The sequence below is a fragment of the Mauremys mutica genome, chromosome 4 (assembly GCF_020497125.1).
Source record: "Mauremys mutica isolate MM-2020 ecotype Southern chromosome 4, ASM2049712v1, whole genome shotgun sequence".
NCBI lineage: Eukaryota > Metazoa > Chordata > Testudines > Geoemydidae > Mauremys > Mauremys mutica.
In genome coordinates this window covers 98,923,783-98,947,764 of record NC_059075.1, presented here as the reverse complement: position 1 = coordinate 98,947,764, position 23,982 = coordinate 98,923,783, and the positions used below count along the sequence as shown (strand labels likewise).

Below are 23,982 nucleotides of genomic sequence, written 5' to 3'. Positions count from 1 at the left end.
GGTGGGGGGGGGGTCACAAGCAGGCTTCAGAGATTGCTTAGCCCCCTCCCATTGTGGTTAGATGGGAAGAAGGTCCACACACAAAAAAAATGCTTCTGTGGTAACATGAGGTTACTGTATGAAGAAGGTTCAGAAGCAGTAGTCAAGCATTTTTAAAGCACCTCTCACCTTGGTATCCAAGGTCTCAATCCTGCAAAAACTCATGTGCTTAGCCTTATGTACTCAAGTCAATGGAACTAAGCACATGCATAGCAGATACAAGATCAGACCACTTACACCCACGCATCTCTGCATAGACATGAGAGAGACTGAATATGCTTACAACACATGCGAAGGCTTTTTAAAGGCTAACTCCAATGGTATGACTGAGGGCAGAACTTGGCCCCATAAAAGCTGTCTTGCCTAGAGAACATTTTTATGGGTTCTATGTTTCAAGGAAAGTTTCTCTTCCATTCCTGCAAGTATCCATGATGATCATTTACACTGATTCACATTGCTGCTGCTCTTCATGCCAAATCAGAATTTGCAGGGGAGAATTACTGGCGGCAGCAGCTTGTAGAAATTAACTCTGCAAATGGCTGTCTTAAAGCTGAGCGGTAGGAATGACATAAAATTGGTCATCACAACCTATTCAGGGTCCGAAATGAATATGCAGCATCCTCAAGAAATCAAATCATTCTACCAATTAATAGGAGAAACACACAAAGCAGCCATTATTATTCAAAGTAACTCTCTTGGTCAAGATGATCTAATATGTTGGAATTCAGAGAAACAAAAGGCTTTGTTTTGGAATAGTAAAACAAAACAAAAAAACAAAACAAGGCCCTTGTTAAGATCCAATTTGAGAAGTGAGATCTTTGCAGTGGTTGGGATTAGAATGCTGATGAAGTTGTGCCTTGGCCAAGGCACAACTTCACCTTCAAATGTGAAAAATGTCATCTTTTCCGCATTCTAACTTCACTGGAAAAGAAAAAAGAAATCTGCCCAAGATCACAGGACCACATCATTCCAAACAAGTGTTTTAGCTTGTGTTTGACTCTCCCAGCACTTACTGAACAACACTGCTTAATCTCATCCGAAATTTCAAAATTATTACTATTTGAATTTCCACTGTGCTTTCCACCCTGCATTTCTTCTCACAAAAAGAGGTGAAATATACAAATAAAGCCTGTACTATGAAATGCCCCAGATAAACTGTTGCAATATTCTCACAATTTAGCTGAGCAAGCAAATTACTTTGAAAGATAAATTAAAAGAAACAGAAAACATTCAGATGCTATTGCTTGCTAGGTTTTTATGATTTGCATGACAGCCTGTGTAATCAGCACTGTGATCTACATTACTGATAAACAAACCACACGCTTAGCACCGTTAAAAATATTTACGGTAAACTGGATTGTCCTTCCCTCCACTTCAATTTTTACAGAAGCGTCTTCCTGTACAGCCCCTCCCCTTTCCTTCTCTGGTTTCCTTAGAGGCCTGTGATGCAGCCACTAGCCCCACGCCCCCACCATGGGCACAATCCTGTAAGATGCTGAGCACTCTGTCTCTAATGCAGCAAAATATTTAAGCACATATGCTCAACTTTATGCAAGTGAGTAGCATTATTGGCACATTGCAGGTCTAAACCCCATATACACAGCTTCAAAGCCTTAATTCCTTTTATTTGATTTTGCTGAATTCAGGCTCTTTCAAAGCCCTATGGAACTTGAATGAATTTCACCCTCGGCAGATGACTTTCCAATGTACCCAAGGCCTTGTCTACACACTAGTTGTGTACTACTGAAACTACAGCAGTTAGGACTGTGATTTTCTAACTGAAATAGTTACACCAGTACAAGCTCTAGAGTGGCACATTTATACTGGCATCTCCATATGAGACTAGCTATACTGGAACAAAGCTATAGCATTTTAAAGAGTGCTGTTTCCACACACTGGGGGCTATACTGCTTTAACTATACTAGTATAATCCTCAAGGTCTGTCTCCTGTAGACTTAACTCAAGCCAACTGCCAATTAACTGGAGTTAGCCAATATGTTTGTAAACACTAGTCTGGACACTCCACAAACATTTGTTCCACCCTGGACCCAGAAGTGTTGAAAACAATTGAAATCTAGAGTTTAAAACTCTAGTGTAGACATTCCTACTGTGTTTACAATAGCAAGATTCTATTCTTAAAATGTCCTCCATTTGAAAACCACTGACTAGCTAGTTCTTAAAACTCAGTTCTCTTCCATTTGTCTAAATTAGGTAATTCATATTTCTTATCTGAACTCTCTCTTTCTTTGGGTAAAAGAGTTAGAGATAAAAGGCTCAAGTCTTGTAATTCCACAAACTGTGTGTCAAAATCTGTTTTTCCTGACCAACTCAAAAAACAATACATTGATGAATGGGTAATACTCCTCTTGACTCACACATGGTGTACGACAACTTTTGATTTCTACTGTCAGAAGTCAAGAAAAGGCAGGATTCGGAAATAAGCTCCTATATGTAATTATTCTGATATCTGTACAATATGAAAAGTGTTCCAAACTTTGAGCTAACAGATGACGCTACACACTGTAAAGCTCTTTTGTTACTGATCTTAATAGTTTGCTTTTGACTCAATGCAACTATTAGGCCCTACAAGGCTTTGTGTACTGCTGCGTGGTGCCATTTTTTAGTTGCTGTACATTTCCATTGTTGTATGAACTGAACAGCAGAAGTTTTTTTTATTTTATTTGTTTTAAAACTGAGGATATTGGACAGTATATGTTTACAGTAATGCATAGTTTTGATATCAGCCTGCAGCTGCATTTCCAAATATATTAAAGCTGACTGCTAATATTACTGATAACAGATACTGATCTTTGTGATTGTACTAATAGAATCCATGGCAAAAAAAACTCTCACCTGCTATGCCAAACAGAAAATGACAACTCATTTTAAAAATAGGCGAGAAACTCCAAAATAAATGATCACATTAAGCTGCATGAAGATTTCCTTAGTACGGATCTCTTTTTTTTCCTCTATTTCGCTTCTTGGGCAGGCACATGTATTCAGATAGAATAACGTTGCACTGTAGATCTACCTTAGCAGATCTCCAAATTCACTCACATAGGTAGCTCTATCCCCAGTTTGGGGCACATCAAAAGTACACTGTAACCAAAGACCAAGGTTTGCTTGTATGTAGCGTTCATCCATAACGAGTGGGAGAGGACACAGATGCACGTTATTGAGTTCTGCAGACCCACTTGAGTATAGCTTGGTTTACTTTCCAGCTCAGATTATCTGTTGTATATTTGTACCACAGAAGTTTGCAGTACCTTTAGAATACTCCTGGTAATTCAGGAAAAACTCAAACAAGCTCCAAAACATGTCTCAAAATAAAAAGCCTTCTTGCAAACTACAGAAGTTCGATGCTCTATGTATGGAATCTCAGACAACCCTAAATGGGGAGCAACCCTGTAAGACCTAAAGTGTGCAATCACCAGAGGTGAGCACCAGATCTGGTACATTAGAAAAACATGTGATGTAAAAAAAACAACCTCACAATAGTAATCAAAGTAATGCAGAAAATATTTCCAATCTATTACTAGGAGTGGCCACTCATGTTACCAACCTTGAAAATAAGGCCACAGAGCAGGACTGGTGGAAACAAAGCTTTTCCAAAATAAGAGGAAACCATCAGAGAACAAAATAAGAGGCTCCAGTTTATGGTTCACTGGGGGGGGGAGCGAGAGGGAAATGGAGAACACGGAGGAGGGAAGCTGCAAAAATATTTAAGGCTAAAAAGTGTTTTGGCACCTCAGCTTCCCCCTCTATTTGCCAGCAGTTTACCTTCAAGAAAAATCTATTTCCTTTTTTAAACCTGAGACCATTTTGATTGCAGACACAGCAGTTAAAAATACAATTGTAAAGACAGCCAAGGCTCAGATGGATCCTGAATATCAAAAATCCTATAAATATCCACATGGTACTGCCTCAGTCACCACTAGACAGGAGAAGAGGTGAGGAAACCTGCCATACTTTGGGACTGACTGTTTTTTCTTTATTTGGAAAAAAATATTTTTGGAATCTGGAGACCACACTTGCTTGTTCCAGTCATCCGCTGAGGCATAGCTAATATTTTCTTAGCAGAAAGGAAGTTAACTAGTGAAGCAGTAAAGGCAAAGTGATAAAACTCAGTTCAGATTTAATCTATCTGTACTTCCACTGTGGGACTTCTCAGAATGAAGTACTGTATATTCATTGGGTGTAAGAGTGATACAATCTGGCTCTTTGAACAAGAAATTGAACCATTTAAGCTTCAGAGGAGTCAGGTTTTAGTCCAGGCTATTCCAAACTCTGGTTTAATTATACTGGAACACCCCTTTCAACACTACATTTTCCTCAGAAGATTGTTTTATCTATGAGATGCTATAGAAAACCAACTTTTAATTCTGTATCACTGTGTCAATGTCAATTATTTGTAACAAAACTTCCCAAATGTAGGTGCTAGAGCAGAGGTGGGCAAGCTTTTTGGGCCAAGGGCCACATCTGCGTGGGGAAATTGTATGCAGGGCCGGGGCAGGGGTGCAGGAGGGAGTGTGGGGTGTGGGAAGGGGTGCAATGTGCAGGAAGAGGCTCAGGGCAAGGGATTGGGACAGAGGAGGGGTGCAGGGTGTATGAGGGGGCTCAGGGAAGGGGGTTGGGATGCTGGAGGGCTGCAGACTGTGGGAGGGGGCTCAGGGCAGGGGTTCGGGCGCCGGCCCGGCGCCGCTTACCTAAAGTGGCTCTGGGAAGCCTGCCCTGGCCCCACACTGCGCCACTCCAGGAAGAACTGCGACCCCGGGGAGGGAGTGGGGGGACGACGACGACGACAGAGGGCTCTGCATGCGCTGCCCTTGCTGCATCTCCAGGTACCTCCCCCGAAGCTCCCATTGGCCGCGGTTCCTCATTCCCGGACAATGGGAGCTGTGAGGGGCAGTGCCTGGAGGCAAGGGCAACACACGGAGCCCTCTGCCCCCATGCCCGGGTGCCACAGGGACGTTGTGCTGGCCGCTTCTGAGAGCGGTGTGGGGCCTGCAGCGTCACAGGGGGCAATCCCGCGGGTCGGATCCAAAGCCTTGAGGGGCTGGATCCGGCCCAGGGGCCATAGTTTGCCCACCCCTGTACTAGAGGGATTACTTGGAGCATATAAGGAGTGATATATTCTTATTTAGGTCTTTTAGGAATATTGAGAAAGCCCTTCAGATAGCCATTTACTTGTCAAACAGTGTAGATTCAAAATGTGAAAATAAAAATTATTAATGTTAAGTTATGGAGAAAATTTCCCAAGATTCTAAAGACAAGCTCTTCCCCTCTATTGGGAAGGGACTATATTTTTTTCACATGTTATGGACCATTGACTTTTAGATTACTGTATGAATAAAAAATCCATATGCTAATAAATAATATATATTACTAATACACATATGCAGACACACACATTCATTTCACTCCAGCTGGCAGCTAAAAAAACTAAAAGAAAAAAAATCAATATTAGCTATGTTAATTGGCCCCATCAAAACCAAGAGGAACATCTGCTAGCAGAAGTAAGCTGAAGTAACTGACCACTCTCAAAGTTCTGCATGTTCCTGCTGGTGTCATTAATGATGCTGATGCATAAACAAGGAGATAAACAAAAATAGACGGATCAATGTAGGCTTAGCTGCATTAGAAAAAAAACACAAAGTACTCAATGCTTATTAAAAAGAATGTGAAAATATCTGTAGGGAAAGATTTAACTTTTCAGTTCCTAAGACCAACAACTGAATATAAACTATTATAAACACTAGTTGACATATGGATTTGAATAAAAATAACAAAGGGTTGGCATGGTGACCAAAGTGGAGGTTTACAGAATAAGAATATCAAGAGGCCTTTTTAGGAAGTTTTCTATCTCAAGCTGTGTTTCTGCACTGCTGGATAATGAAAAGCATGTATTTTTCTGCCAAATTCTTGCTGGTTTCTCTTTTATCATGTTGAAAAAACCTAAGTTAAAATGAAAACAAAAAGAGGCAACTAGATGTCCATAAACTCATGGCCCTTTTCTTTATTCTTCATCATTTAGATTCCATAACCAGTGTTTTCACATATTTTCCTATTCCCTACTTGGCCAGTGTTGAGGATGGATTTGTCCTGCCTACACTAGCATTTAAAATGACTTCAATGCCAGTTGAATCATAGTGTCCAAGTTGCACTTCACAGGTATTAATTCTGAAAGTAACAGTCTGCTGAAAAAGGCTAGATGCCTATGTCACTCTAGAGAATATTGATGGTCATTGTTAGCAAAAAGAAAGAAATAGTATGAATAAAACAATGCAATATTCTTGCATCAATAGCTGCATTTAGGCCTTTTTCCAAAATCAGTTCATCCAAACCAAGATGCTTTAAGAAGACATTTAGACACTTTCATTAATGCTGGAAAGTCTCTATTTTACTGTAACATGCTCTCGCATGCCAGTATGTTCAGACTTCCAAATTACTTCCATATATTAGTCGTATGAGAGCAGGATGGATGGCCAAACACTTTCTGGACACCTCCTTGCATGTCGTTTTAGGGTTCTAAACTCCCAGTACTTTTGAGAATGAATTATATGGCACTAATTGATTACAATATGATCCAATATGCAACACGGCTCCCGAGCAGGAGCAGACAATCAGCCAGCCAGGTGCTCTCACACAACTCTGAGGAGGAGATCCCCTGGAGGATTTTGGAGTTGAACAGCATGGGAAAGTGCCTGCTGCTGCTGTATGTTAATTTCAAGTCTACCAGGACTCTGCTCCTATTTGGTTTAGAAGCCTCAGGCTGACAGCTACCTGCTCCTGCAGCCATTCCCCTATGCTGTCTCAGACAGTGCTTAAGGTCATGCTGTCACTGCACACCCTGATTTCCACAGCAAGCCATGCCAACCTTTCCTGTTGAGCTTGTAAGCTGGTGGTGGGTGGGTCAAGGGGACAAAATAAATATAATGCAGCCATTTGTGCTGCCCCAAATCCATATTTAGATTGTCATCTCCTTTGGATAGGGATCATCTTTTTGTTCTGTGTCTGTATAGTGTCTACCACACAATTGCTATCAACTGGCAACAAACAAACATTGACTTCTCTGTAGGTCAAAATGTATTTTTCCTTCAAGTACCTTTACTGCATTAATACACTATAGCTGGTAAATTACAAGGTTTAACTTTACTACAGCAGAAAGTTCCCAAAACAATGAGTTTTATTTCTCTCTTTCATCGGAATGGATTTTATCTGATAACCCCAATGAAATCCATCAGGCCAATGCAAATAGGAATGCCCATAATGTGTGTTTTCACCTTACACTCCCTATTATAGATTTCATTGTTCACTCAGTTTCTCTCTCACTTCTCCCAAAATAATATAGTAGCCCTGTAAAATATCTATCAATCCAGCCAAGTTTCTCTCACCTCTTGAGGCAATTCCAGCTTAGACCGGTCATCCAGTCCATTGGAGTGCAAGCCCATTAAATAAGGGACAGGGGCATCTAGGAAATGAAGGAGAGAGGCTGGCAGGATGGGAACATATACGTGCTGCCACTGGAATGGAAACATTAGTGCTGTGATGGTCTCTGCCACAGTCATCAATCTCTGGTAATCTAAAAGTTAAACAAGAAAGAAAGATGTTTGTGAAAGAAATACACTTAAACTCAAGGCAATAAATTGATGGGATGCTATATAGTTTGAATTAGAAAGTTCAAGTGTAACAGTTTGTCTAAAAGGTGGCACACAGAGCCACAATGTATTATCTACACCAGTGATACTCAGACCTCAGTGGTTCAGGGGTCAAATTCATTGTTTCCTTCTCTATGTATAAAAGTGTGTGTGCGTGCGCATGTGTGTGTATTATATATATATATATATATAAAATTCTCTCATCAAAGTAACTGACCAGTATTCTACAATTGGTTAATAACATAGTAAAAGCATCCTGGTTGGTTAGTAACTTAGATTGGTTAAAAAATAAATCACATGGTGATTTAATATCATGTGAGGCAAAGAACTGTGGGAGATACATTAAAGAGCCACTTGCAGCTCCTGAGCCTTAGTCTGAGTATCACTGATCTACAGCATTTCTTATGCTATTGCACAGATTCTTCTGTACCTCAGTGCATTCTGCAGATACGAGTTCAACATAGTTGATTAAGAAAGGGCTTAATACAAAAATGTTGGTCCTGCTAAAAGTCATACGGCAATGAGAAAAGCTGGTCCTGGCATTCATTTAGTCACTCTTTGCTATTGAAACCAAAATGGCAGATACCAGGCACCATTTTGAGCATGGAAGCAGTTTTACTGTAAGCAGGGCCGGCTCCAGGCACCAGCAGAGGAAGAACGTGCCTGGGGCGGCACATGCTAAGGGGCAGCATTCCGTCCAGGCGGCTTTTTTTTTTTGCGCGCGCTTCGGCACTTTGGGTGGCTTTCCCCCTGCCTCCCTCTTGGGGCGGCAAAACTGGTAGAGCCGGCCCTGACTGTGAGATAAGATACCAGTATTTCCAGTAGAATTCCCACTTGCTACAGGTCTATAACTTCACTACAAAAGCTAGCACCAGGTTGAAACCCAATATACTTGGTATCTCTGGAACAACTTTGTTTTTTTAAATGTGTTTATTAAAAACTGCTGCAATCCATTTTGCAAAGCAACAAGCACAACATTGGTGGTCAACAAATAATTGGGTAAGAGATCAGGAACAGCTTCATTTGAATTTGCAACTGATTATTATACAGCGCTAGTTCTTGCCAGAAGTTTAAGTTAAACATTCAGGGCTGAGAGATTTTTAAAAGATGATTAACCACACATGTCCAATATGCTGCTGTCTACAGCTATTGCTAAAGGATTTTTTACTAGACAGTTATTAAGCATTCATACCACAAAACTATGCCAAAGCAAATACTTTTTACAGAAGAGATTTTAATCATTCCTAATAGCTCTGAAACCCTTAGACAATTGATTAGGTATTAGCAATGGAAGAATCTCAAAGGGTCCAGTAGTTCAGTGCAGATAAGCACCTGAAAGTTCAGATGGTTTAGCTGATGTGTCTAAACCTCTTGCTCTGTAAACTGAGCTGGCAAAGACCGCACGAACAAGCTTTCAAGACTTAAGATAATTCTCACTTCCAGTCAAGCTGGAAATACAACAACAGTCTTCCTCAAGGCACCTCAGCAATGTTTGATTCTAGCCAGAAGCTGCATTTAAAAAAAAATGAATAATGAGCAAAGGAGGAAAAAATAGTTCTCTCTTCCCCATAACCTCAGAGAAGAGGTTTTTCTTCTTCTCAACCTGTTTACAAAACCTAGTAAATATAAATTTTGAAATGCATCTGAATACACAGCCCATCATTATCATTTCAAAAATTGCTACACATTGTGTCAAGTCTCATTATGTTGAGGGAGGACTTGGCAAAGGGAGAGAGCAAGAATGTTTGTTTGTTTTAAAGATACTGAGTGTCCATAAATTCAAAGTTATGGCTGCAATTCCATCCTTGTCAGCCCTACTCAATGTTCAGACTGCAGAATATAACGTTGCTTAAAGACCAATGTGATTCCTAAGCAAAACTAGTGATGTACATTAAGGACAAAGTTGCTGACTTAATTGTGAATTCCACGATTACAAGGGAAATGTAATGCATTTTTTACTATCTTACATACTGATTCTGCAACTTACGTCTGGGTACTGGGGTCTGTCTGCCTGCCAAAAGTTACTTGCAGATCATTACCTTAATCAAAGCCTGACTGCAAGGGAGAGTGACAAATAAGTAGTGACCAAGAGATGTGAAGGGAAAAGCTTTGTAAAACAAAACAAAAACAAAAACCACTTCATTCTACCATTTAATGTTTTTCATTTTAAAGGGAATTTTTAACAGCAGCCATGCACATATATACTGAAGAGTCCAGCAGCTGCAGAGAGGGAATGTTAATCTGAAAGAACAAGTCTCAAATTAAAAACATTGATTTCCTAATATACAACTGTATATTTTCACATTTTCCAAAATGTATCACTTTTTAAAAGATTGTTATTTCCTGACTTTCCAGGGTGAAATTCAGTCTTCAGTGACTTCAGTGGAGTTGCACACACTTATGCAAGGCTGAATTTGGCCTACCATATTTGTTTAACAAATGCAATAATCTTGTGCATCTCTTTTCATCCTGTAAATAGCTGACCTTTTTTACATGTCTTAAATATTTTTGTCTGGAAACGGATATATTATTCCTGTAAATAGTAATCCACACTGAGCTCCCAGAGAACAGAAACTCTAATCTACATCTGTTCCATATTATTTTTACATCTTTCCCCTTTGATCTCTGAATTTAATTAAGAGGATTTTTAACCAACCCTGCTAGTATATCGTCCACAATCGGCTCTGCTTTCCCATAGCCTGACTGACAGACACATTATGGAAAAGCCCTAACCCAAAGATATTACTTTTGTATTGTTTTTACTTTATTTACTGTTTAGTGGACTAAACTATTTATAGGTCTTGCATGTAACCAAAAACCCATTTACTGTTGTTAATTATTACTGTTTATCAATTATGCCAGAAGAAAGATGAAAAAGAAGAGGTTTAGATAGACTAAAGTTGGTCTAAAAAAATTGAGGGGGGGGGAAATCTCTGCCATATTCCACATCATATGTGCAGTGATTCATAAACGTGAATGTGGTACTCTTTCTGCATAAGTGGCATGCAGCTTATTAATTCACTCAACCAGATACATAAAAAAAAAGACATTTGTGGGGGAGGGAAATATTTGACATTTGCATGACTTCCCACCACCTTTCTCCATTTTTTGGTGAAAAAAGTTTCTGAAGAGCTCACACCAAACAAAGAAAAATCCTAAAAATCAAACTGAATAGCAAGTATACTCACAGTACTAAACAAAAAGTTGTGGCAAGGCCTTGCTACACTGATATTTTTATTGCACGAGTATAGCACACCCCTAGCATAGATGCACTGCATTGGGTAAAAAAGAAGTGATTGGCACTAATGTAGCTTATCCTTACTTCAAAACTTACGTAAGTTGTGCTGGCACAACTCAGTCATTATGCCAGTGAAACATGTCTACATTGGGGAATTTCACTAGTGCAGCAACACTGGCAGAAAAACGCTCAACATAAAAGGTCTTAGAGCAACATTTCCCAAATTTTTTAAAACTTGAACCCTTTCTTGAGGAAAATTAAACCACTGCCCTCCCCCCCCCACACACACACAACCTCCCCATGTGTTGTTAAAGACTTACCATGGTTTAAGAATTTTATTTTAAAATGCATCCTTAACTTTTCATTCCCTACATCTTGATACAATACTTCCTTTCCCTTCTTACAGGCATAAATGAGCACTGAAATAATTAGTGATGACATTAAAATATCACTGGCATCTAAGTTAACATTCATGGACATGAATGAGGCAGTTCTCACCTCAGATCTACTATTTCAGGCTCTCTGCAAACTCACATAGACACCTCTGCATCAGCTACACTTGCTTTGTATTTTTACAGTCTTATACACAACCATAACAACTAGAGACCTTAAAAAAGACTGAAGAACTATTAAGAGGTTTGTCCATATCCCTCAGCTAGCCTTTCATGCTGCCCGCCAGTGGAACATATCCCACACTTTTGAAAATGCTGCCTTAGAGTAACAACAACACTTCTCTGGGAAATATCTGGTACACACTGTATATGGGAATCTAGCTATTTTACTGCAATGATAAAAAAACAACTTCCTTTTCTTTGCTGCTGTAAACACTTGTAAGTGGAACTACAATAACTCCACAACCCACAGAACTTCACCTCCAGGACAAAGCATGGCACCACATGAGACTCCATCATCAATTTATCAAAGGTACCCCTAACAGGAGCCGAATTAACTGTAGTCTACAAGGGACTGAACTTCTGACTCACCACAGATCATGGGGAGAACTTTTTTGCCAACTCTGCTTCAAAAAAATTTCGCAACAATGACACCACCACCCACAACTACCATGTCCCATCAACAGGCATAAGAAAAAAGTATTATCTGACTGGACACTCTATAGCAGATGACACCTTGATTATTATATTGATTGCTTCAGAAAAAAATTGACTTGAAATCCTTAAACATCACATCCACCACAATCTTTCCATTGCTGAGAGGACACCTATATAGTCTCTGATATCCAACCACCCGATAACGATCGAACCAGCAGACAAAGGGGATGCCATCATAGTTCTCAACCATGACGACTACATCAATAAGGCCAGCCAACTTACACCTCAGAAAGAATCAAAGACCACCCGCCACAATTCACTCAGAAATTTAAGGATATCATCAAATCTTTCCCCAAGCAACTCCAAGAGAAACTTTACAACCTCATCTCCCACAAACACACCACAGGGTGAAGGCAGACTCCAGTCTCTATCTCTCACAGAAAAATGATGAGACACAAAAATCCCATGTCTCCTGTGGGTGAACGCTTCACAAAACAATCATTCCATACCTGACCTCTCAGTCCTCATCTTCAAAGAAAACCTACACAACACCTTCAAAAGGCGAGCCTGTGAGCTTAAATTCATAACTTTGCTAGAAACTAAAAATCATGGTCTCAATGACATGGAATGTATGGCTTATTACAACAATCTGTAACCCACTAATCCCTCTTTTGTCCTATGACTGCAGACACGTTAAAAAGCCCCTTCACCTTGAATGGTCTCCTAGAATGTGTTAACTACATATGCTAAACAATCTGTTCCACTTTGCATTTAGCTGTGACACACTGAATACCTTTTCCAGATCTGAAGAGCTCTGCATAGCTCAAAAGATTCTCTCTCATTAACAGATGGTCCAATAAAAGATACTAACTCACCCACCTTGTCATTTTTTTAAAAAGTCATTTCTAGGCCTCATCTAAACAGTGGTGTTGGACAAACCTTTTTCAATATTTACTGATTATTTTTGCCTCAAGCTAAGAATTTACTGGCAATATCTGAGGAGAAAATAACTGCTCCAGTCACTGAATGAAAGTATATCTTCTAACAAACATGAACTGAGACAATAATTATCAATGAATACAAGGGTGTTATTTTGTATTTAAGAACATAAGAATGGCCATATTGGGTCAGACCAAAGGTCCATCTAGCCCAGTATTCTGTCTTCTGACAGTGGCCAATGCCAGGTGCCCCAGAGGGAATGAACAGAACAGGTAATCATCAAGTGATCCATCCCGTCACCCATTCCCAGCTTCTGGCAAACAGAAAAAGCAAGCATTCGGACTTAACTCTAACTTGTTATATTTTTTGAACACTGAATGTTTTTATACTTTAAAGGTTTGTCTACATGGGGATGTTAAATCAGATTAGTTTGTTTGCTCTATGTGCAGCCATTTAACTATATCAAACAGAAGTGCATCCACACGGCTTTGTAATGCCAGCTTGCAGGTAGTTTCCTTTTACTCATAGCATCCACATGGCTCTGAGCTTTTTCAAATCAAGTACACAGCATTCTGGGAAGATGTCATGGTGCAATGTTCCACCACTCAGCTTTGTGCTCTACTTTTTATTGCAGTGCATTGGGCGGAGATGCATACTGGAACCAAGAGGAATTTTGGGACGTGGAGTCTAAAAACTCATGAGATTCCTCTTGTGGCTTCCCATAATACATCTGTATTTTGTCGGTGCTGCTTTTAAACTGCTGTGAGGCACCAGGGAGGGCCTGCTGAGCACCACCATCATGGCAGTCATGCAGCTGGACGGATTTGGATGCTGTAGGAATATGGCTACAAGAGGAGGAGGAAATTGAACAGTTACTTCTGCAGGGCATTTATCTGGACCAGCTTTACTCAGCGGAGTGCTGCTTCTGGGCTCGGTCAACTCCCAAAGACTGGCGGGAGAAAGTAGTGATTAGAACAGGGAAGACAGACTACATTCCTAGAAAGCTGCGCAGAACTCACCCTGGAGCTGCAGCAGCAGAACACCAACATGAGTTCCCTTCAGCATGGAAAATCACAGAGATGTAGGACTTGAAGGAACCCTGTTGGGTCATCTAGTCCAGTCCCCTGCACTCAGGGAGAAGTAAGTATCATCTAGATCTTCCCTGACAGGTGTTTGTCTAGCCTGCTCTTAAAAACCTCCAATGATGGAGATTCCATGACCGCCCTGGGTAATTTGTTGGTGTTTAACTGCCCTTACAGTTAGGAATTTTTTCCTAACATCTAACCTAAATCTCCTGTGCTGTAACTTAATCTCATTACTTCTTGTCCTTTCCTCAGTGGATAAGGAGAACAATTTATCACCCTCCTTTTTATAACCTTTTACATATTTGAAGACTGCTATCATGTATCTCCTTTACTCCCCCTACTTCTCCCTCCGGTCTTCTCTTCTCCAGACTAAACCAACCCTTTTTTTTTAATTTTCCTCCATTTTTTCTTCTTAGGTCATGTTTACTAGACCTTTAATTAATTTTGTTGGTCTCCTCTGGGCTCTCTCCAATTCGTCTACATCTTTCCTGAAGCACGGTGCCAGGAACTGGACACAGTAATCCAGTTGAGGCCTTATCAGTGCTAAACAGAGTGAAAGAATTACATTTTGTGTCTTGAGTACAACACTCCTGCTAATACATCCCCCCCCACACACACCTTTTTCCCCAACAGTATTACATTGTTGGCTCATTTAGTTTGTGATCTAATACAATTGCCAGATCTTTATCTGCAGTACAATTGCTTCCTATTATGTATTTGTGCAACTGATTATTCCTTCCTAAGTGTAGTAATTTGCATCCGTCCTTACTGAATTTCATCCTAATTAATTCAAACCATTTCTTCAGTTTGGAAAGATAATTGTGAACTCTAATCCTATTCTTCAAAGCGCTTGCAAACCCTCTCAGCTTGGTATTGTCCACAGACTTCATATGCGTACTGTCTATGCTATTATCCAAATCATTTATGAAGATACTGAACAGAATCGGACCCAGTACAGATTCCTGTCGGACCCTATTCAATATGACCTTCCAGTTTGACTGTGAACCACTGATAACTACTCTGAGTACAGTTTTCCACCCAGTTGTGCACTCTGGTAGTAGGTTCATCTAGGCTAGAAGTGAGAGGCCATCACCAACTGGAAGCTTGCCACCCCTGATTGCTACTAGTCGGTAGCTAACCAGTTTGGTACTGGTAGATCAGTTGTCAGTGCTGATGTCATGGAAGTTTGTAATGCCATTCAGGGGATGCTGCTATGCTGGGACACAAAGTGTTGCAGTACAAGAGACATTATTGACAGTTTTGCATGGATAAGGTTCCTGAACTGTACAGGAGCTACTGATGGGACTCACATGCCTATTCTTTGCCCTCCACACCAAGTCCGAAACTTTATGAACAGGAAAGGGTATTTCTCCATGGTGCTGCAAGACCTGGTTGATCACTGGGGAAGGTTCACAAACACTAGTGTGGTGTGATCTGGAAAGGTCCAGGATGCCAGGATCTTTAGAAACGCTGGCCTGTTTCTGGGGCAAGCAAGGGAGTTTTTGCTCCCCATACCACTCTGGACATTAATGGAGTTATTCTGGGGGACCAGCTTACCCTCTGTTTTCCTGGCTTATGAAGCCTTTTACTGGACACTTGGATAGGAGAAAAGACCTGTTTAACTATATCCCAATTAGCTGCAGAATGACAGTGGAGTGTGCATTTGGAAGAAGGAAACGAAGGTGGATGGTGTTTCATGACAAGGCTGGATGTTTCTCAACAGTATGTATCCTGTGTAACAAGTACCATGATATTTTGCAAAATATCTGTGAGCAATGAGAGCACATGGCAGGTGGGTGAGAGGAAAGGGTGAAGAAACTTTCTGAATTTTATGGACAACCAGAGATGGCACCTCTGAAAAATGACCAGTCAACAAGACAGGTCAGGGATGCATTGTACTCCTACTCCGAAGCCAATAGTTGTGAGTACCGAATGTACTGTAACCAAGGAAATGACTGAAATGTGTTTGTGTATTTATTTGATTAGGAACTGATACCACTGAGAGGAATGTTATGTAATGTATAGGTGGAGCTATACCTCAATGAAGTTTTGCAGCCAAGTTTAACAAAGATTTTTATTGCATTAACCCAGTTAACCAAGAACGCAGTTAACCAAGAATGTAGTGCAAGTTTGGCCATGCCTTAGTTCTATTAGTTTAAATGGAACTAAGGCATGGCCAAACTATGACGTGTTCAAACTCCTGTATGCAATGTGCCCAAAAGTGTTCTCCATCTCCAATATAATCAACTGTTGTGGGAAAGGCCTGTAATTAGGATGATGGAAATTATGGTCCCAGTATAGTGTGTTCTCCATAGTTTGCAGGATATTGCAAGGTTGGCATGCAATGCAGGATCTTCATAACAAAACCTGCTCTATCACAGCTGTTTGTCTCTGTACTGTCTGCATTATGTCCATCTCCAGGGCTATGCGCTTACTTACGAGCCTTTGAGAGTTATCCAGGAAACCATCCCTTCACACTTCTGCCTTGGCAGTCCTCTCTTGGGATGCAGTCACAAGTTCCGTGAACATGTCCTCCATTTTCTTCAGGAAGTTCTGCTATAGCTCCTTTGCTTTGACTTGGCCAGCACCCCTTCACCTTCCTTTGCTCTTGCAGGTCTCTACATTCTGATGACTCTTCTCTAGATGGGGCTAGACACACAGCTCTCCAGAAAGGGCAATCAAGTCCAGGATCTCTTAAGAGATCCATGTGGAAGCCTGGAGCAGCCCGGCTGCTATAATGGGTACATTATTCTGGGTGTGTGAACTCACTACCGGACACAGCATTTAAATGGAGAAATAATATCCAATCAAAATGACCCAGAACAGTAGAGGGCACACAGGTACAAAGACAGCCCAATTCAGGAGTGAATAAATGCAGTATAGGATACTACTTGGAGGACTGTCAGAAGTGAAGTACTTAATTAGTCCATGCAAACTTTAAAGTGAACAAACTCACTGGGAAGTCAACTTACTCCTGTTCCAGGGAGGATTACTTACTGCAATTTAAGATTCCAAATAATTTACTTTAAAAAGTTCATGTCTAGACACAAAGCTCTTTAAGGTGAGCAAACTGGAGTTAATACAACATAGCATCCTGTGTAGACAAGCATTCTAACCTTTTAGATTTTCAGATCTGTATGCTTGTTAGTCAAGCTCTACTAAACTAGTACAGTGATCTGATCTGACACAAAGAGCATATCAGAAATTGTTCTAACCAATTACATTGTCACGTAATTGAAAAAAAATCAGGTTTCATGACTGATTTAAAAAAAAAGTTAAGTTTTTAGAGCAAAATTTTCAAATTTGAGTGTTTAAAGTTCAGCACCTAAATCCATGCTCAGACACAACTCTCAAGAAAATCTAGACCATATTAAAAATTAGTTTAAATGATTTCACATTCTACTTGCCTCTGAGTTCCCCTGCCAAATTTTGAGGTTTTTTAATCAAACTTCCCTGTTTTAAAAGTGTTTTCCCTTCTTGCTGTTTGAAAAACCTCCACATAAACAAAACAGGAAATCAAACTGATCATATATGGGAAACAGTGAAAATTATATACAAAATATAGTTAAGTTTATAAAGTAAACAAGCTGGAAAACAAAACAAAAACTTTTTCTCTAGTCCCAGTGGTAAATGTTACCAGTAACACCACTGATTATATGAAAAAACTTCAGACAATTTTTAGATTGAGTGTGTCATTGTAAGTACCAAAACAAGTGGCCATAGCTTTATTACAGTGGTGTTCTTCCTCTTCTGAAAGAGGAAAAACAAATAATTAACAATACTGATGCTAGAAAAAGAGTAGGGATATCTGTTGCTATTTTCCCAGAGGTTTTGCTGTAATAAATTTAAAAAAAAGTGCATTTCAGCAAAGGATACAGGAGCACTCACAGGGGCTAGGATAAAACAAAGCAAACTTTCAATCACTTCAAAGTACTTGCCAGTTCCATTTCAAGATAAATCTCAAAGAAAGTTCAGTTGTGTCTGGAGCATTTTAATAAAACAAAAAGGAACCAATGCAATCTCCTGGGCCATTGGCAACTCTAGCAAAGTCAAGTAGTAACTTATGTTAGCAACTGAGTATGACCACTTAAGGCAAATTAAAACACTACAGGACAACCACAATCAAAGACGTTGTTAACAAGCTTCTATATAAAGCTTCTTTTGTTAGTGAACAGACATACCTATACGTGAAGAACAAGAGTCATTTTTATGAATATTATGTGTACCTCTGTTTACCTAATTGATACTGTTAAGACTGACTAAAGGGAATTAAATCAAAAGAGGCTGATACAAAGAGCAAGCAGGAAACCAAACAATGGTCGGACATAAGATACCTCTAGGTAAAGAACTTGAAGGGAATTAAGGGAACAATGGATGGGCCACTAATTGAAGATGCTTCTTCCAGGCACCAGGCCAAGTTACACAGCTAATGTGACACGGCTGAGGGCCTGAGATCAAAGTGATACTACACAATTAAAAACTTCTCTTCTAGAGAAGGTGAGTTCAGTTGTCATGGTCTGATAGTTATGTACCTTTGGGTGAATAAATATGTTTGGTTTGTAAAAGTTGTTTGGATTCATTTTAAATTAATTCATGTTCACAAAATTTTAGACGAAAGTTCTTTGCAACGAATACAGTTGGGCCTGTCGGGAAATGGGGGCTGCACCCCACAGAGCTAACTGTGGTTGAACCATGGGGTTCTACCCTTGAAAGAGGTGAAGGAAGTGAAGCCTGTCATATGAGGAGTACGCTTGTGAGGGTATGAAAGGGGGTTCACCCAGTACGCATGGCACTATATATATTTCTTCCTTCATTCCTTTTGACTAGCCACATGTACACAAATCTGTTACTGGACATGTCTCCAGGGTGACTACAAGCCAGTTTGATCACCTATCACTTGTCAACCAGATTATTAGAAGGATAATAGATTTATATTTTAAGAAGTATCTTATGGGAAACATCTGTTGCAACCGCCAAAACAGAAAAACCCTAAAACTATTACTGAACCACCAAAGAGAGACAAAGAAATCTGCCTACTGGATGTGTATTCTAGTGACTCCCAAAATTAAAAAAAAGTTACTCTCCATGAAATACACCTCTATCCCGATATAACGCTGTCCTCGGGAGCCAAAAAAATCTTACCACATTATAGGTGAAACCGCATTATATCGAACTTGCTTTGATCCACTGGAGCACACAGCCCCGCCCTCCCGGAGCGCTGCTTTACCGTGTTATATCCAAATTAGTGTTATACTGGGTCGCGTTATATCGGAGTACAGGTGTGGTTTGTTTTGTAAATCCACAAAGGGATCATTACATGATGTCATAACTTATTCTATATTTGAATAAAAAAAAGTAAATGAACCCATTTTATACTACTTTTCTCATGTAGCTAACTAGTGAAGAAAGCACACAATACAATAGCTCAAGTGTACGAATTCACTGCAACAATACAGAAAGATGCCTGATTATATAATTGGGATTGGACATGATTCAGGTATGGTCAAAATAGACACACATCTCAGCTCCTAATGTACACATAGTTCTGATAGTTCCCCAAACGCCTTGCATTCGCATTGCTGTGTGTAACTGAATATTGTGTTGCACATGCAGGGTACAGTAGATCTGCATAAGTTATAAAATATGTCCTACTTCTTAAGCAATAAGTAATTAGTCATTTTACACACATTTTATTTGTATTCCACTTATTTCAGAGATCTTTCTATATGGGACAAGAGGGGGGAAAAAAATCATACTGGAAACCAGCAGATGATGTAATTAACACAAGCTACCTTGGGATTTACTGTGCCCTTGACTTTCTTTGCCATCAGTGGCTAGACTGCGGATATGCAGTCTATACTAGCACATCCACCATTGCTACTGCTGGTGGGGCTGCACAACTGGCAACAACCCTTGGAAATATAAAGAAAAGTCAAAATTCTCTGTGGGCATAACTCCACTTCCTGCAACAGAATTACACCAACAGAGAAGCCTAGGGTTGACAAAAGCTTAATGTAGCAACTGAAATCTGGTGTGTTTAAAACTTTTGCAAAGGTGTTAGATAAAAAGTGATGTAGAAAACAAAAACAAACCATGTGAAAGCAAATGCTGATCTAATCTAGCACTTGCCACTCCTTCTAAAAAACTTTTATATTTTAATTTATATTATTTGACTTCAATGAGAGTTGGCTCAGGGCCTGACAGAAAATGGAGATTTAAATTTTATTTTTCAAAAGACTTGTCCAACCAGAAAATTTGGTTGCACAATTTTTTTTGTTCTCATATATAATTAACTGTATGCCTTTTGAAATGCAACCCAGGGCATACAGTTCATTGTATGTTTACAACCAGGGTGGATTTGATTTAAATCATGACTTAAATCATGACTTAAAATCACTAGTCAGGAAGACTCGATTTAATCATGGATTTCTACATAAAAGTGCATTCTTGTTGGTTGTTATAACCTTAATACAAATTCTTCACAACCCAGAGATAGATGTAGGTTTCATTTTTAGAAGGCACACACTATACATTTTTAAGTGATTTATTTTGAAAACACTTTTCAGATTAGTTTTACAGCTATATCAGAAAATGAATGATTGTTTGGTTATTTCATTTACCAAAAGTAACTGAAGCAGATATTTATGAAGTCACTGGGAGGTGAACTATCTCCAATTCAACAGGTTAATCATTAATATTTGGTGGATTTTCTTTCCATGCTGTATTTAAGGGGAGAACACCACCAGACAGACATTAAAATTGTTTTATTTAACAAAAAACAACAACAACCAACAACAACGTTATATATTTTGGACTTTTTCTTCAACAGCAAACATAATATTTTAACAAAACTAGCATATGAATTTTTGAATTTAGTTAAACATTCAAGTTTTTTTTAAAATCAGGTTTGTTTTTGTTAAAATTGTTTTTAACTAAAATAGTTAAATGAAATAGTTAAAAAAATTGATTGTGTCAGTCAGGTTGATACGAGAAACTTAAAATATTGTCTTCTGCAGCTAACTCAGTCATCTTCACCTTCATTTTCCTGTTTGCTCATAATCTGGAAAAGAAAAATAAGTTTTCCTGCTTTTTCAGGTCCCGAACGATTTCTCAATTTGGAATAAATTAGTCCAAAGGAAGAAAATATTCTTTCTACACCGGCAGAAGAAGCCAGCGGTGTTAAAAGTGAAATTATCACTTCAACAGTCTCTGAATCCAAGTGCTTAAGTGACTTCCACCAGTTCACTGGTGTGACTTTCCTTAAAACATCAGCAGCAAACATCTATTTCTTGAATGGTTCACCCTTAGCTCTGAAGTTTATTTTAGTTGGCATTATGGAAGGATGATTGCTGGATGTCCAAGTCATAGCCAACTCCTCTTCTTCCACAGTTAAGGTGCGATCCTGGTTCCGAGTACTGAGAATATTTGCAGGAAAATGAGCTGGAAATAGTACTAGTCCCATTTGTTTTTTTAATGCTTGTAATTTAACTCTGTCACTGCATAATTCTCTTTTTAAGATCTCACTCAGTTCCTTCCAAATTTCAACAGCGTCAGCAATAAAATAGCTATTGCCCTGCATTTTGTTCAAGGCTACAGAAATAAGCTTCAGGGTACTCAGCATGTGTTCAACGTTTCTCGTAAGCCCAATGTTGAGAACTTTGGCTGTGACAATGCCATCTATTTTTTCACAATTTTGTTCACAAAGGGTCATCAGATTAGGCCAGTTCTTGATATAATGCTCAAAACAGTCCACTACTGAGTTCCATCGCACATCTTGTGCGAGAGTTAGCTTGGTTCCTCCCACTTTTTTCAGAGCAGCTGCTACAAAGTGGTTGTTATGGAAGTATTTTGCAATTTCAACAACATTAGCCTTTATTTCTGGAACACTGGTGTCTTTGGCTAGGAGGTGCATCAAATGAGCACTGCAACCGTATGTTATTAGCTTGGGACTCTCTTCACTCTCTTCTAAATAATTTCTTCTCATCTTGGATCCATTTGCAGCGTTTTCTGTGACTAAACTGCATACTAGACATTTGAATTTTTTTTCAAGTTTGTTATAGCTTTTACTGCTACTTCATGTAAGTATTCTGCTGTGTGTGCACTTCTTGATGTATCGATTGTTTCTGTAAGGAAGACATTCCCTTCTTTTGTTGTCACACCAGAACATACACCAGGATCATTGTGGACATTGCTCCACCCATCAAGACTCAGGTTAACAATTTCACCCTCTAGACCTTTTGCACACTGCTCAATTTCTCTATCGTACACTTTATCCAGCAATTTGCCTGCGACATCTGCTCTGTTGGGTGGACTGTATCCTGGTCTTAATGACTGAACCATGTTAATGAAGTGTGGGTTCTCAATCACACGGAAAGGAGAGGTTGTTGCATAAACAAACCGGGCAATTTTTTTAATCAATTACCTCTTTTTGTAATCTACTGGTTCTTATCACAAATTTATCTATGGTTGTTTCTGGATGATGCAGATTGTCTTTCTTTTTGCTATAGGTGATATACTGTGGCTATGTGACATACATGATGTGACTGAAACACTATAATTGGCAGATAACTCTGAAACTATAGAAAATGATGATGATCTTGAAGGTGGATAGTCTTCAGAATCCTGTATGTTGAGGATGGATTCTCCTAAACAAAGTAAGTCAATGCAGTTATTTATTTGTTATTACCATACTGTTCATTTAGTATTACTCATTGCATTCACTGATACTTGGTACTACTTTAAAGGTGAAATTGTAAAAGGAAGATCTGCCTATTTCAGCTATTTATTTTTTATCACAACCGCATCTAAAATGATTGTACCCTAGAGTAACAACTATATTTGCTCAAACATGAGAATCCAAGAATATTCCAGCAGGAAGACAGGCAGTCCTTAAGAAAGAAGTATGAAATAAAAAAGTTAACCAACCTGAAGATCCTGCATGTTCAGACATGTTCCTTTCATCATCTTCAGCGCAGCTTCCTCGTGAGAAGGAACACTTCTCATAATGATGTTTCATTCAGGCAACCAGGCCTTGCATTTCTTTGTTGCACTGTTTGCATTTTCCACGCATGCCTGTCTTATCCACAGGTAGATGAACTTCATTAAAATATTCCCAAAATGGGTCTCTTTTATGGCCTGCTGCCATTATAGGTTTTCCCTTCTAGTATGAGAATGGTATGGTAGATCTCAAATCAATGAAGGCTACGCTGAAAGACCTCAAGACTTCCAGAATATGCTACTCAAACAGTTTCACTTTTGTTTCTATTGCCAGTCCCTCCCTTCTCACATTTATCTCCAGACTTGTTCTCCTTGTCCAGATCTATTCCGCCCCCAACAATCTTCTATTCATTGAACTTTTTGAAACTTTGTACTTTTAGAAAGAGGTAAGGGATTGACTCTGTGTACACAAATTTGTAGAGGGACAATAGAGTTGAGGTCTGTTATTTCTCACCTCTATATATTATTTATTTAAAAACATTTTTTGCTGTTAACAAGCATGTTATCTCTGGAGACACAACTCCACAGTTTGAGAGCTGCAAAACTAAGCATCTCTGATGGCATCTTCTAGACTGAGCACTGAGTCCCATTGGGTAGATAGTATCAGAGGGGTAGCCGTGTTAGTCTGGATCTGTAAAAGCAGCAAAGAGTCCTGTGGCACCTTATAGACTAACAGACATATTGGAGCATGAGCTTTCGTGGGTGCACCGACAAAGTGGGTATTCACCCACGAAAGCTCATGCTCCAATACGTCTGTTAGTCTATAAGGTGCCACAGGATTCTTTGCTGCTATTGGGTAGATAGAAAGATTAACCTAAATAATCTATACAGAAGCCCCTGGTACCCCATAAGATTGGGTCCCTAATCCACGAACTATTGGAACGCATTTACAAAAAACTTTTCTTAAACATTACATGAATATATTGTTTCATACTATAGAATTAGAATTTATAATCCCTATTCCATGATGAGATATC

At 39.4% G+C, this 23,982-nt stretch overlaps 1 protein-coding gene across 1 annotated transcript in view; it reads right to left on the bottom strand.

The window, feature by feature from the left end:
* The window catches only part of DENND5A (DENN domain containing 5A), a 107,149-nt gene that overhangs the window by 49,297 nt on the left and 33,870 nt on the right, over positions 1–23,982 (bottom strand). The window contains 1 exon segment of the mRNA XM_045015191.1: positions 7,434–7,621. Coding sequence (XP_044871126.1) covers positions 7,434–7,621 — 188 coding nt within the window.